The sequence below is a fragment of the Macrosteles quadrilineatus genome, unplaced genomic scaffold, assembly GCF_028750875.1.
Source record: "Macrosteles quadrilineatus isolate MER2022 unplaced genomic scaffold, UCM_ALF_1.0 Scaffold_1__1_contigs__length_201487025, whole genome shotgun sequence".
In the NCBI taxonomy this organism is placed as follows: Eukaryota; Metazoa; Arthropoda; class Insecta; order Hemiptera; family Cicadellidae; genus Macrosteles; species Macrosteles quadrilineatus.
Window position 1 is genome coordinate 267,508 of NW_026542594.1, and position 13,143 is coordinate 280,650.

Here is a 13,143-nt window from a genome sequence, read left to right on the forward strand (position 1 = left end):
GCAGCCCTAATCAAAATGGCAGCCATTTTAATTATTTAAGATGAGCAAGCAAGATAAAGTCTGGACACCCCAGATAACTTTAAAAATTTTATATTTTAATACTAACCAAAAGGTGAATTTTCTTTTTTTATAAAGGTATGCTGAGTTTAGTTTTCCTGCTATAACCTGTTAACCTGCTAACCAAGTTAATAGGGGATATTTCAAAATGACTGCCATTTTGATTAGGGTTGCGATATTGACCTCTAATTTGCGCCATTTAATTTGTCTTGAGAAACCCTTTAAAATGAGGAGTCACAGGATAGGTGTTTACTTTTGAAAATTTGGGGCTGCCCCCAAAACACCCCATTTTGGGGGCCGGGTACACGTTCTAACTTTAATGAAAAAGTGCTTTTTTTATGTTGTAAACATGTGCCGAGTTTGGTTTTCCCACTGCCTCACGTTATAAAGTTAACTGGGGGTGTCCAGACGTAATCTTGCTTGCTCATCTTAAATTAAAATTGCTGCCATTTTGATTAGGGGTGCGATATTTACCTCAGGTGTGCGCCATTCAATTTATCTTGATAAACCCTTTAAAATGAGGGGCACATGATAGGTGTTTACATTTGAAAATTTGGGGCTGCCCCCAAAATACCCCATTTTGGGGGCTGGGCGAAGTTGTAACTTTGATGAAAAAGTGCAATTTCTTATGTTGTAAATATGTGCCGAGATTGGTTTTCCTACCGCAACGCATTAAAAAGTTAACTGGGGAGTTCTAGACTTTTGCAACCATGTATATAAATCCCAAAGTATCCATGAACTTTTGAGAAAACTACGTGTATGCGAGAGTGTGTAAATGTGTTTTTTTATTTGTTAAATTTGTATGTTTTTTTTCTTTTTTTCTGAGAAATGTAGGTACCTACACCTGAAGGCAAGTGAACGCAGCGAGCGAGCTCTAACCTAAAAGTGAGTGAGCGTAGCGAAGGAACCTTAACCAGGACGTCAGGACGTGATTGAGCCATGCGAACGAGATCATCTTGAAAATTAAGAAGTTAAACGTAGTTTTGTTATATTTTTGAATGTCAGGTTAAGTGTAAGGAAGGCCTAACTTTGCCTGAAAAAATAAACGATTTTCATTTAATTTCATTTTCATTTAAAAGTCACACTCCCATAAACCATATACTTAAAATGTTCGTCATGACGAGAAACCTTGCGCAAAACTATCCATAATTTACTATCCATAAATTGGCTTTTAATGTTGTAATTCTTTTCCGAAGGGAACTTTCCATATGCCTAATGTTAAAAATAGCCTCAGCTGTACTTATTTGTCTGTTATTATTTGTCTGTTAATTTATTACCTTATTAAAATCAGGTGTGATTATTTGTTTGTATTATTGTATTCTGTTTGTTTATTTCAGCTTAACTTAACCAATCAATAGTTTTATTAATGCTTATGAAGTCAAACGGGGTGAAGCCCGTGGGTAACTGCTAGTTGGTATAATTTTCTTTCTCACATCTCACAGCATTCAATTTCATTATTTATATCCTCAATCTTTGTCGTTCTGGTTTTCATAACAAAATGGATTATAGTACTTATAAGGCAACTGTCTACACACTGGTAAATTCACTTTTGGTATCACCTTTGACTATTAATACAACAGCCATATAGACGTTGCCAAGCGACCTATTTTCAAAATTCTTATTGTTAAAGTTCCAGTAGAAACCTATCTCATATGGCGGGAAAGTCACCCGAATAATAGATTCAACGGAAGTCAAGATACGACTGGTATAGAAGAATCCACCAGAATGAACAATCATCCTAGTGCTGATGGAAGCCAAAGCGAGAATGATTCCGACGAATTTTCAAATAATCAGGGGATTGTAGTGATTCTTGGGAGATGGTGTGCCGTGTGCGGTCAAACAATTGACAGCAGTTCAATGGGTATTCAGCCTTGCTCTTGTGGCTATTATGCGCACCCAGAATGTATTTTGATGTTAATACGGAACTTTGAGGCAGCTCAACCAGGCTGTGGACGTCTGGGATGCCGAAACTGCAAAACCAGATACAACATCACAGTAGACAAGAGCCTGGCTGTTAGGGCGCTAGATGCGGCCTCTAACATGTACGGACGACTCTGCCACGTGGGATATGCAGGCCTTATAGTGGTTCTGGCAGATATCTTCTTGACCTTTCACGGAACATTTGTCTTAACAGAGGTATTCCAATCTTTCCAGTAATTACAAAATAGTATATTTTGTAACAATAGTAGGAAGTAAGTCATTACTATATTTATGAGAAAATGTTAGACATTGGAATATTTTTTTATTACTGTTAGGAACTTCAAAACTAAAGCATTGTTAGGTTGGATCTTCAACTTAAGTTCAAATTTTCATTGATTATTCAGTTTTGGTTGTTGAAGATTGATACAGTGGACGAAACTATGACAAAAATGTTTGTTTACGTCGGAAAAATCCATAATCCATCAAAAGGGCAATAAACATTACTTTTGCATCGTAAACATGCTTTTCCTACCATTGATCTCATTACCACAGTACGCAAAATAGCTCATTGCCACTCTAGAAGGGAAATATATCATTCCCACTCGCTAAATCAGTTGATTTCACTGTTGGTAATTCTACATCAACCACAGCCGCGGATCCGGTGGTTGACAACCGGTAAGCAAACAACATAACCTAAATTACATTTGATATACAACTAAAAGGAAATCCGTGCGTTATGATAAGTTAGTTATGGTGGTAGGAAACATCTTGTGTGTATTACCATTACGAGCACAAACCGTCATAGTCGCTCTTGAAATGTGTGGCCATACAGTTCTAGAGCGACAATGACGTACTTTGTACTCTCAAACACAAATAGCTATTTTGCGTGGTAAACAATACAATTCTGGATTTATTCAAGTGATAAACATGAAACAAGGTGATTTCACAGCGAAAAGTACTTTCACACTGCTAAACGTTTGTATACATAGTTTCACAAGCACTTTATATGCTGCAATTTGTGGCTAACTGACAGGGAAACAAACAAACTGCACTGAATCAGTTTTCGTTAATATATTTAAAGCCACTATATACTACAATCATTTCATTTCACATACTACCTTTATAAATGTAAATATTTGTAAATGTGGCATTAATTGTATATGGCATGGCACAAACTTAATTGATTTTCATTAATTGCATTAATACATTTATTAATACTAGCGTACATGTTACTCGAATTCGAGCAATTACAATGTATTACAGGAGTTATTTTAAAACGAATAACAGTCATATTTACAATGAGTTTAAAAGTCAACTCAAAGATTACCGGTGTGTAACTCAGACCATGTTTATCTTCGTTATTGATAAACCTAAAGCATTCCGGCCGGTTTCCTCCTTCTCTAAATGCCTCGCTGTAACTTACATGCAACACAGATCATTGATAGAGGGCTAATTGAGAACGAAAAGTCGTTTTGGGGTAGTGTTAGGGCGCATTTATAATCTAATAGTTGAGATTGTCCAGGGTCAGGTGCTGACTGTGATGAGTTAAGCCTATTACGCGCCACTGTTCTGTAGCTGCGGTCGTTATCACGATTACGCCTCTTGTCTATGATTCGTTTTCGTCGCATCGGAGGCATTTAAAAGAAAAAAAACAACAACAAATAAACAAATTATAGGTACACAAAACCCAAATGCACAAATTTAAGTTAGAATCATGCTAACGCGATCCGTCATAGCGACACAAAACAACCATAAATACACAAATTTAAGATAAAACCATACTAACACGATCCGTCTTGGGGGTTATGTTTACACAAACTCAAATAGTAAAGAAATGTACTCAATGCATTTCATTGAATTGAAAAATAAATAACAGTAATTAAATTATACAGCTGATCAAAATGTAAACAATTATGTTCTTCATACGGATAACATGGGAACTTTAAAAGCCACTGGGGTAGAGCCCAAGGGACTTTTCAAAAATGTAAGGTCAGTTTGCAAATCTACACGACACGCTCTTTCCAATGAGACGTCAATGGATAAAATCGGTTAAGAAATGGCGGAGGAGTTCAACCGACAAAGTTTCATGTAGCGTATTAATTATATAGATTCAATACAATAATTTTTACTTCGTATACTACTATACTTTTATCAACATTACTACAATCCTTCTCTGGATTGGAATATTACCTGTACGGATGGTTCCTACGTTTCTCGGCCTCCCCGTGGCGGAACTGGATGTGTCATACAGTTTATGACTAACTGACAGGGAAACAAATATTACTTAATACATTTTAATTAATATATATGAATGTTTACTACAGTTATTGTTTCATACAAAAAATGTAATAGACAAAATTATAACTTTACTCTATAGCATCGTAATTCCACCTTCTTTTCACTAATTCCATTGCACAAAAGATTCAGTCTGCTAACGTTACTTACTAAGTAATGCTAATTAGCCACTACCCAATAATGGAGGCCTGGGGGCGTAGCCCCCAGCGAGCCAAAGGCGAGTAGTTACTATATGATTGTTCAACTAGGTACTAAGTTCCCTGATTCCTTGGTCTTAGTTGAGACTCTTTCCTCCAAATATTGGTACTAATTAATATAAATAACAAGAATCGTTTTAAATTAAAACCCAATCAGTTTTAAAATCATATTTAATCGTTTTCTATGCCCTCTAAAAGAAAAGAAATACTATCTTTCGATATGTTTACTTTTACTTCACCAGTCAACAAAATGTTAAAATTTCAACTGATCCTTTATGTGTGTATTTACAGATATATGGACCAAATGCTGCCAAACTGATGCTGTTTTCCATGAATCCGTTCATGGCTATGGCGGTTTGTAGAGCCATTCCCCTCATTAGTGTCACCGTCAACTTCATTCCATGGGAGGATAAGCTTTTGAAACTATTACGCCGGTAAAAATATGGCCACAGATTAGTTTGTTAATAACCATTCTCATAATTCACTAATTGTTTTTGCTAACGTAGTTACGCTGGTTTACATTTTTTAAAGATTTGCCACCCAATACCTCTTACCCCCCAAAACAATCCTTAAGTTTCTCAAAAGTTTTTTTTTTTATTGAATGATCCCATCATTGTTATTTTTCCTACTATCACGATCAACACCAATATGCCTAACCAAGCCTAACTCTGTTTATGACGGTTTAGGACAATTTGTAACATCAATGTATTTAACATTAAAACGCACAGTGAAACTGCAGTTCAAGATTTTTTAAACTTTTTTGGACTGTGAGGAATAGCCTACCTAATAAATACAAGCACTTGTAACTTGTATAACTATCTATTCATAACTGGAAAGTCAATATTATTATATGAACAATGTAAATAAATAATGAACATATGGATTAATACAAGAAGTACAGAAGCAAAATATCTAACAGTGGTCTCCCCCTAACAATGGTCTCCCCCTAAACTTTCGTACGCAACATTTGATCGATGTGGCGTCTCCAAATTTGTCCATCGTATTGAATCAATGTTATGTAATATATCCATTATGTAGTTGACTAGTGCAGATATGAACAATTAAAATAGGTAATTAAATAATAAAATGTAAAAAATGGAAGGTAATAAAGTGTAGTTTCTTTTTTTATCCTCGTCGCCAATTAATAAATACAAGCACTTGTAACTTGTATAACTATTTATTCATAACTGGAAAGTCTTATACGTCGACTTTTATGCATTTCGTAATGCGCAAACTCCTCCTAGACGGCTGAATCAATCGTTTTCAAATTTTGGATGGCGATAAAGACCATATCGGTGAGTGCCAACATCTATATGGCGTTAAAAATAACTCTCAGGAATCCGCCCCACTGGGTCTCAAAGTTTCAATGTAATCCTTATGGAAGCAGTATTTGACACATAAACAAAGACATATGATCAGCTGTTGACTTTTGAATGCAGTAGATAAAGAAATAGCTTATAGCATTATTCCACAGATATTAGAACAGAAACTGTATGAATCATAAATATAATCAAATGACGACACTAGCTTGAGGTCCGTGACGTAGGAAGTGTTAAAGGAAGTACTAAAGGTGAACAGTCTGGAGTGTGGAAACTGTTTATGACGATTAGTTTTATGTATCTGCATTCCTAAAATTCTATTGGAAGGGAGGATAACGGGTCCGCGACGTAGAAAGTGGTGAAGGAAGTACTAAAGGTGAGCAGTCTGGAGTGTGCAAACTGTTTATGACGATTAGATTTAGGTATCTGCATTCCAAAAATTATAAGGGAAGGGAGGAAAACGGGTCCGCACCGTAGGAAGTGATGAAGGAAGTAGTCAATGCAAGCTGTCCGGAGTGTGGGAACTGTTTATGACCATTATATTAAGGTATTTGCAATCCTATGATGCTATGGGAAGGGAGGGAAACAGGTCCGTCACGTAGGAAGTGGTGAAGGAAGTAGTAAAGGCGATCAGTCCGGAGTGTGGGAACTGTTTATGACGATTAAATTAAGGTATCTGCAATCATAAAATGCTATGGGAAGGGAGGTAAACAGGTCCGCGACGTAGGAAGTGATGAAGGAAGTAGTCAAGGCAAGCTGTCCGGAGTGTGGAAACTGTTTATGACGATTAGATTAAGGTATCTACAATCCGTAAATGCTATTGGAAGGGAGGTAAACAGGTCCGTCACGTAGGAAGTGGTGAAGGAAGTAGTAAAGGCGAGCAGTCCGGAGTGTGGGAACTGTTTATGACGATTAGATTAAGATATCTGCAATCATAAAATGCTATGGGAGGGAGGAAGACGGGTCCGCGAAGTAGGAAGTGAAGAAGGAAGTAGTCAAGGCGAGCTGTCCGGAGTGTGGGAACTGTTTATGACGATTAGAGTAAGGCATCTGCAATCATAAAATGCTGTGGGAAGGGAGGAAAGCAGGTCCATGATGTAGGAAGTGGTGAAGGAAGTAGTCAAGGCAAGCTTTCCGGAGTGTGGGGACTGTTTAAGACGATTAGATCTAGGTATCTGCAATCCTAAAATGCTATGGGAAGGGAGGTAAACAGGTCCGTGACGTAGGAAGTGGTGAAGGAAATAGTAAATGCGAGCAGTCTGGAGTGTGGTAACTGTTTATGACGATTAGATTAAGGGATCCGCAATCCTAAAATGCTATGGGAAGGGAGAGAAAAGGTCCGAGACGTATGAAGTGGTGAAGGAATTAGTAAGGTGAGCAGTGTGGAGTGTGGGAACTGGAAACCGTTTGTAGTAGTTAGATTAATGTATCTGCAATGCTGAAATGCTATGAGAAGGGATGGAAGCATCCCAACGACATAGAAAGTGGTGAAAGAAGTAGTAACGACTAGCAGTGCGGAGTGTGGGAAATGTTAGTGGCAATTAGATTAACGTATCTAAAATACTAAATTGCTATGGAAAGTGATGAAAACTGGTCCACGATGTAGGAAAAGGCTTAGAAAGTAGTAAAGTATGAGCATAGTGTGAAAACCGTATGTGGCAGTTAGATTGATATATCTTTAATCCAAAAATGCTATGAGAAGGGAAGGAAACAAGTCTATGACGTAGGAAATGGTGAAGGAAGTAGTAAAGGTACATTGTCATTGGTGCGGCTGGAACTGCAGTCGTTGGATGACAGCCGTTGAAAGATAATCGTAGAGTGACTGCTTAGCATTGTTTTCAATGGCACCGTTGTCACTGACGCGACTGTAGCCGCAGTCGTAGACGGCTATCGTACGGGTCTGCTCCTGGAGCAGTCAGAGTTGCAGTCGTTGGACGATTTTTGATGCTTTCACGGATTTTTATTGTGATAATACATTATTACCATCATCACCTTACAATAAAATTGGTACAATACAATTAATTTTCAGGGTGTTTCCGAATTCGTGTCAGATACTTTAGGGTATTGTTCCTGGGTAAGAAACAAATCCAAATATCATATTTAAATTGACCGGAAGTCCTTAGTTACTCACACAGCCACCATTTTATATGAAAATATCAATAGATTTAGCACTTTGCCATAATAATGCATCAAAATTGCCGTAAGCGTACGGTAATTGTCGATGCATTATTATGGTATGTACTTGGTAAGTGGATTTATGTGGCATTAAGACACACATAAATGCATCGGAAACTCCCTGAGTACGCAGGTTTGCTTTGACTGGGGTATTATTTTGTTTTTATTCTGGACAAGTTTTCTTCTGAAAAAATACTGTAGCATTTTAATTGTTTATTAGCTTAGTAGACAAATTTACCGAGTATAAATAAACTACACTTCCTCAACGTAAGACCAAACTTCTCATCTCCTGTGATTGGAGAGTTAATGTAGTTAGAAAAGATCCTCATTGATAAAACTAGACAAAAACTTAAAACTGACATTTTGAAAGTCTGAAAACATTATCTCATCAGCTTACAATCGTTCGTTTCTTGAAGTAGCCCTCTTCTGTTACTTTTGTAAACTATACTATGCATTCTAAGTCGTGGAACACTTATCATTTCCTAAAATTTTTCATCTTCTAGATCTTCAACTAAAAAATAACTGAATAGTATTTTCTTTATTTAAACTCATCCATTACTATCACTACTTCAACTCTGTAGCAGTCAAGAAGCAACCGAACGATTGTATAATAATCGCACCAGTGACAATGCATACTGCAACGATTATTGCCGAACGATAATCGTCCAACGATGATCGTCCAGCGACTGCAGTTCCAGCCGCACCAGTGACAACGTACCTTAAGGCTTGCAGTGCAGAGTGTGGGAACTGTCTTTGGCAATTACATTAATGTATATTCTGCAATCCTAAAATGCTATGGGAAGAGAGGGAAGTAGGTCCACGACGTAGGGGGTGGTGAAGGAAGTAGTAAAGGTGAGCGTGTTGAGTTTGGGAATGGATTAATGTATCTGCAATGCTAAAACGCTATGGGAAGAGACTGTAGACTGTAGGTTAAAATAATTTCGAAGCACAAATCGATACATATTTCGATACATGCAATCGTTTATAATAGAAATTTACAACTGAGTTGACAACAGCTGATTTTTACTCCATAGAGGATAAAAACTATTTTTACTCCATAGAGGATAAACAACTATTTTTACTCCATAGAGGATAAAAACTATTTTTACTCCATAGAGGATAAATACTTTTTTTACTTCCTAAAGAGTAAAAATGCTACTTTAGACTCGCAACGCATGCATTAAAAACGACTGGTATTACTGAAACCATGACAAAAACAACAGTATGACCAAAACAATATAATATTAACCCTTGATGACTCCGCTCAATTTTGTGGATGCCTCTGCGAACGCCACCTAGTTATATGAACAATGTAAATAAATAATGAACATATGGATTAATACAAGAAGTACAGAAGCAAAATATCTAACACTACCTATTGTTGAATACATAATAAATGTATGCCTAGCTGAAATCAGCAAAGTAGACATTTTGTTTAGTACTGTCAAAGTAATATGGTTTACTAATCTGTTCTCTTACGTCCTCATCAGGTGCTCGGAGCTAAGTTTACCAGTAGTCGGAAGAGTGTTTCCCTCAATACACGCTGATGTGGAGGAAGACGACAGTAAGGTGAAGGCCGGTAGACTGGTAGGAGGACTTCTGTTGCCCAGCTTTGCCACCATTGTGGGAACCGCACTGTTCGACACCCTAGCATCTCCTCTCTCACGATGTGTCCTTGGTGGTCTGACCCTCGTGGGGGTCAGAGGTCTGATACAAATGTACTGTAGACAGAAACTGTACACCCGTCAGGCTCTGCTGGCTGTTGAACCTTATCGCGAGGATTGAATTATGAAGAATCGTCTAAACTTTGTGATTTAAACAAATCAAATCATGTCAAATTGTTTGTCAATATTATGAATAAACTGACACTTTTTTGTGGGATTCTCATGCTGAACGATCTATATAGGTGAGTGCCATGTACAGGTTGATTGCCTAAAATACAATCCAGGACAGAAGTTATCTTTATATCTGCAAAATACAAAGATACCGAGCAAGGACTTGAGCTAAGAAACTTCCCAACCAGACTAAACTATGTAACCGTTTAATATTATTCATTACTATAAACAATATTTAGTTAAATGGCTGGATACAAGAGAGGTTTGCTTTCAGTCCCATGCCGCACCGCAGTGTGATGTATTTCTTCTACTGGCTACCACACCCGGTACTACAGTAGGCCTACTAAACTCTACAATACTCCTACAGTCCCTAAACATAGTACAGAAAAATAAAATAAGTATTATTACCTATAAGATAAGAATCACTCAAGGACATTAAATAAGGTTAAGAAAAGGTACTAACTAGACCTTTCAAATACACAACTATTATAAAAGGTATTACAGTTGGTTTATGGTTGTACTACTGTTTTTAATTTTAACACAACATTTGATCAATAAAAATTATAGGTCAACTGTAGGTTGTCCTTGAGGTAGAGATACGGGCGGTGGGTGTGATGTACATTTCATGTCAAGTATAGGGGCAGACCAAGTGATAACCCCACATATACAACAATGTAGCACGTTTATGTACAGATACAGAATGAGTACAGTGACCTCTCATTTTTCGACAGGGGTTGTCAGTGTGCACTTCAACTTTGCACTGAAGTGTACTACTAGTACGGTACGATAACTTGCTATATTCTTGTAAAAGTTTATAGCGCAACTGAAATCAACTACATATTAAATAAAGATTATGTTTCATAAATTTACTTGTACGAAAATGTCATTTTAGCATCAACAAATGGTAATTCAACTAGTGTAATCTATTCATTTTGACAAGGGTTGTTTAAATACGCAATATTCATGTTTAAATTAAACCAAAAATATCTAGACCGGTTAGAAAACAAACATATTAAACATTAATGTCCAGTCCAGAGTTCGTCGGATTGTAATGATGCTTGGTAAAATATAACCTCTTGGCAATGAATCACAACCTCCATAACTAATGTTTATTTCATTTCACGTTGGCGGTCTTTGACCAAAATACGATCTTAGTTTAGTTTCTTTCGTCTTCGAGTATTTTCTTTCCAAGGTATTATGTTTTACAATATTTGGAGGGTTGTCATGGGTCTTTTAGTATATTTATATAGGCTAGGCATACTTTATAGTTATTAACAATTATTGTTTTATAAACGTGTGTATATTATTTGGTGGTAGAAAATAGTTAGTTTGAGCTATATTTTCTTCTGTTCATTACGTTATGTAAATTATCTTTCACCAAAACAGGGTATTATAAGCTGTTTCTGTAAAGACTAACTGCTACTATTGTTTTGGAGGACATTTTTTGGGGGGATATTTTACCTCACTTTAGCTAATTTTCCCATTTAGGGAATGAGCTATTACCGTAGATCTCATGGTATTACCCATACACTTACCAGGGACCGATGTACTACTATTTTCATTTATATGCCCCCAGAGGCCAAAAAAACCAATCGTTCAAATTCATATAAATTAATTAATCAGATTTTGATGGAATTGTGTACAAACCTATACACATACGTTCACGATTATTATAACAGAACCGGTACCTGTATGGATCACGAGCATACACAAATGATATGACTGACCCGAAAGTAAACATTATTTAACGGAACTGTCTAAACCATAGGCTAATGTTATTATAGTAGGATTCGGGCCAGTTACTTTATTTGCTATGTTTACGATCCATACCGGTTATGTTTTAATATTCGTGTCTACGTTTATTCGAACGACCTCACGAACTAGCATAATCAGGCTATGCTGAACAGGGTTATATGGGGATAATGGACTTTTAAGGTTTTGTCCATTTTTGACCCTCGAAACATAAAAGTTTACCATTTACTTCTAGAAGATTTGTAGAGCTTCAAAAATACAAATCATTAAAAAAGCGTTGTTTCGTGCTGAATGGATGTGAAGAAAATTTAAAATGGTAATGTTAATTTTGTGGAGAATAAGTAAATTTTGTTAAAGTCGTTTGCTTGTTTATGAATACATTTTTTATCAAGCGTGGCCAACTTATTTATTTCATACTTATAAAATTTAACTTAAAATAATCGTAATTGTGTTTCCTGGAGCAGGAAACCTAGGTCATGCTGTGCATTAATCCTAATGTTATTTAAAAAGAGAATAATTATTCTGATATTTGTGGAAAATATATTCGCAAAACAAATCAGGCAAATGGGGATTCATTTAGTATTGGAGATTTGATATGTTGGGGGTATTGCCCTTTTATAAAAAGGCTACTGTATAATATGTTAAAAATATGCATCTTTTGAACCTCATACAGAAAGTTCTCCGCCGTTACTTGATATGGAAACGGGATCTCAAACATACATTACAAGTATATCATTTGTATTTGCAATTAACAATTTGTATTTGTGTTCAAAAAAGGTATATCACTTACAAGCTTACTAACAATACTCAGCGTTTAAATTATTTTCGAACGCTATTCTGTAATTTTGGCTTGGGATCCAAGACAAAGAAGAAAACAAATCGGTTAACCAACTTTAACAACTTTAAGAGGAAAACAAGAGACCCATAAGTTGTGAGCTCTGTCTTATGCGTTCCGTGGCCAAATAAATCTTCTGAGCCAAGCAATCTTCTTGGCCGAGAAAGATTACTGCTTCGATCTATGCGCAGAATAGTGTACCCTCTTACCCTACATATACCATCTTAGATCCTAGGACAAGTTGAGTAGTCGTGGAGAATGTTGTTGTAGGTTAACAATTTGAAGTCATACACTTTGAAAATTTTTTTTACAGCTTTACTGTATATTTCAAAGCTATATTAAAGATAAACTAGGGACTTGCAGAGACAGAAGTCCCTAAAAAGCTAAAAAAGTATGTAATATTTAAACAAACTTAAAGAATCAAATGACCTTCTGGTCACGATAGATATCTCTGTACACCATATATTTTGTAAAAATAATAATAATCTATTCTATCTATACTTATTTAATACGCAAGCAGGATTTTTGTGACAATTACTCCTCCGAAACTACTGAACCGGTTTTTGGACTCATTGGAAAGAGCGTAACGTGAACTTGTGCAGGAAACTTTCTTTTTTGGGAAAGAATTAGAGAGTGAGGCCCTGGGGCCCTTTAAAGTTTTGTATTTCTCCATAAGATTAACATGGGAAACAAAAATGTTTATGAAACTCCAGCTGTTGTCAGAAATTAAAAGTGAGAAGAAGGACATATGTTAATTT

General features: G+C 36.3%; 2 protein-coding genes across 2 annotated transcripts in view; one reads left to right on the plus strand and one right to left on the minus strand.

Annotated features, from left to right (window-relative positions):
- LOC128983545 (cGMP-dependent protein kinase, isozyme 1-like) overlaps window positions 1-13,143 on the minus strand; it is a 121,240-nt gene that overhangs the window by 34,380 nt on the left and 73,717 nt on the right. The window lies entirely within an intron of this gene.
- On the plus strand, window positions 1,684-9,836 carry LOC128981876 (E3 ubiquitin-protein ligase MARCHF5-like). The gene is made up of 3 exons (XM_054401170.1): window positions 1,684-2,193; window positions 4,761-4,903; window positions 9,454-9,836. The coding sequence occupies exons 1-3, from the start codon at window positions 1,783-1,785 to the stop codon at window positions 9,746-9,748; spliced, it is 849 nt and encodes a 282-aa protein (XP_054257145.1). The 5' UTR covers window positions 1,684-1,782; the 3' UTR covers window positions 9,749-9,836.

What these genes read in the sequence shown, in the direction of transcription:
- LOC128981876 (XM_054401170.1), top strand. Translation starts at nt 1,783, where the DNA reads ATGAACAATCATCCTAGTGCTGATGGAAGCCAAAGCGAGAATGATTCC. An exon ending in GAACATTTGTCTTAACAGAG is followed by an intron (nt 2,194 to 4,760) that starts GTATTCCAATCT and finishes GTGTATTTACAG; the next exon opens with ATATATGGACCAAATGCTGC. An exon ending in CTTTTGAAACTATTACGCCG is followed by an intron (nt 4,904 to 9,453) that starts GTAAAAATATGG and finishes CGTCCTCATCAG; the next exon opens with GTGCTCGGAGCTAAGTTTAC.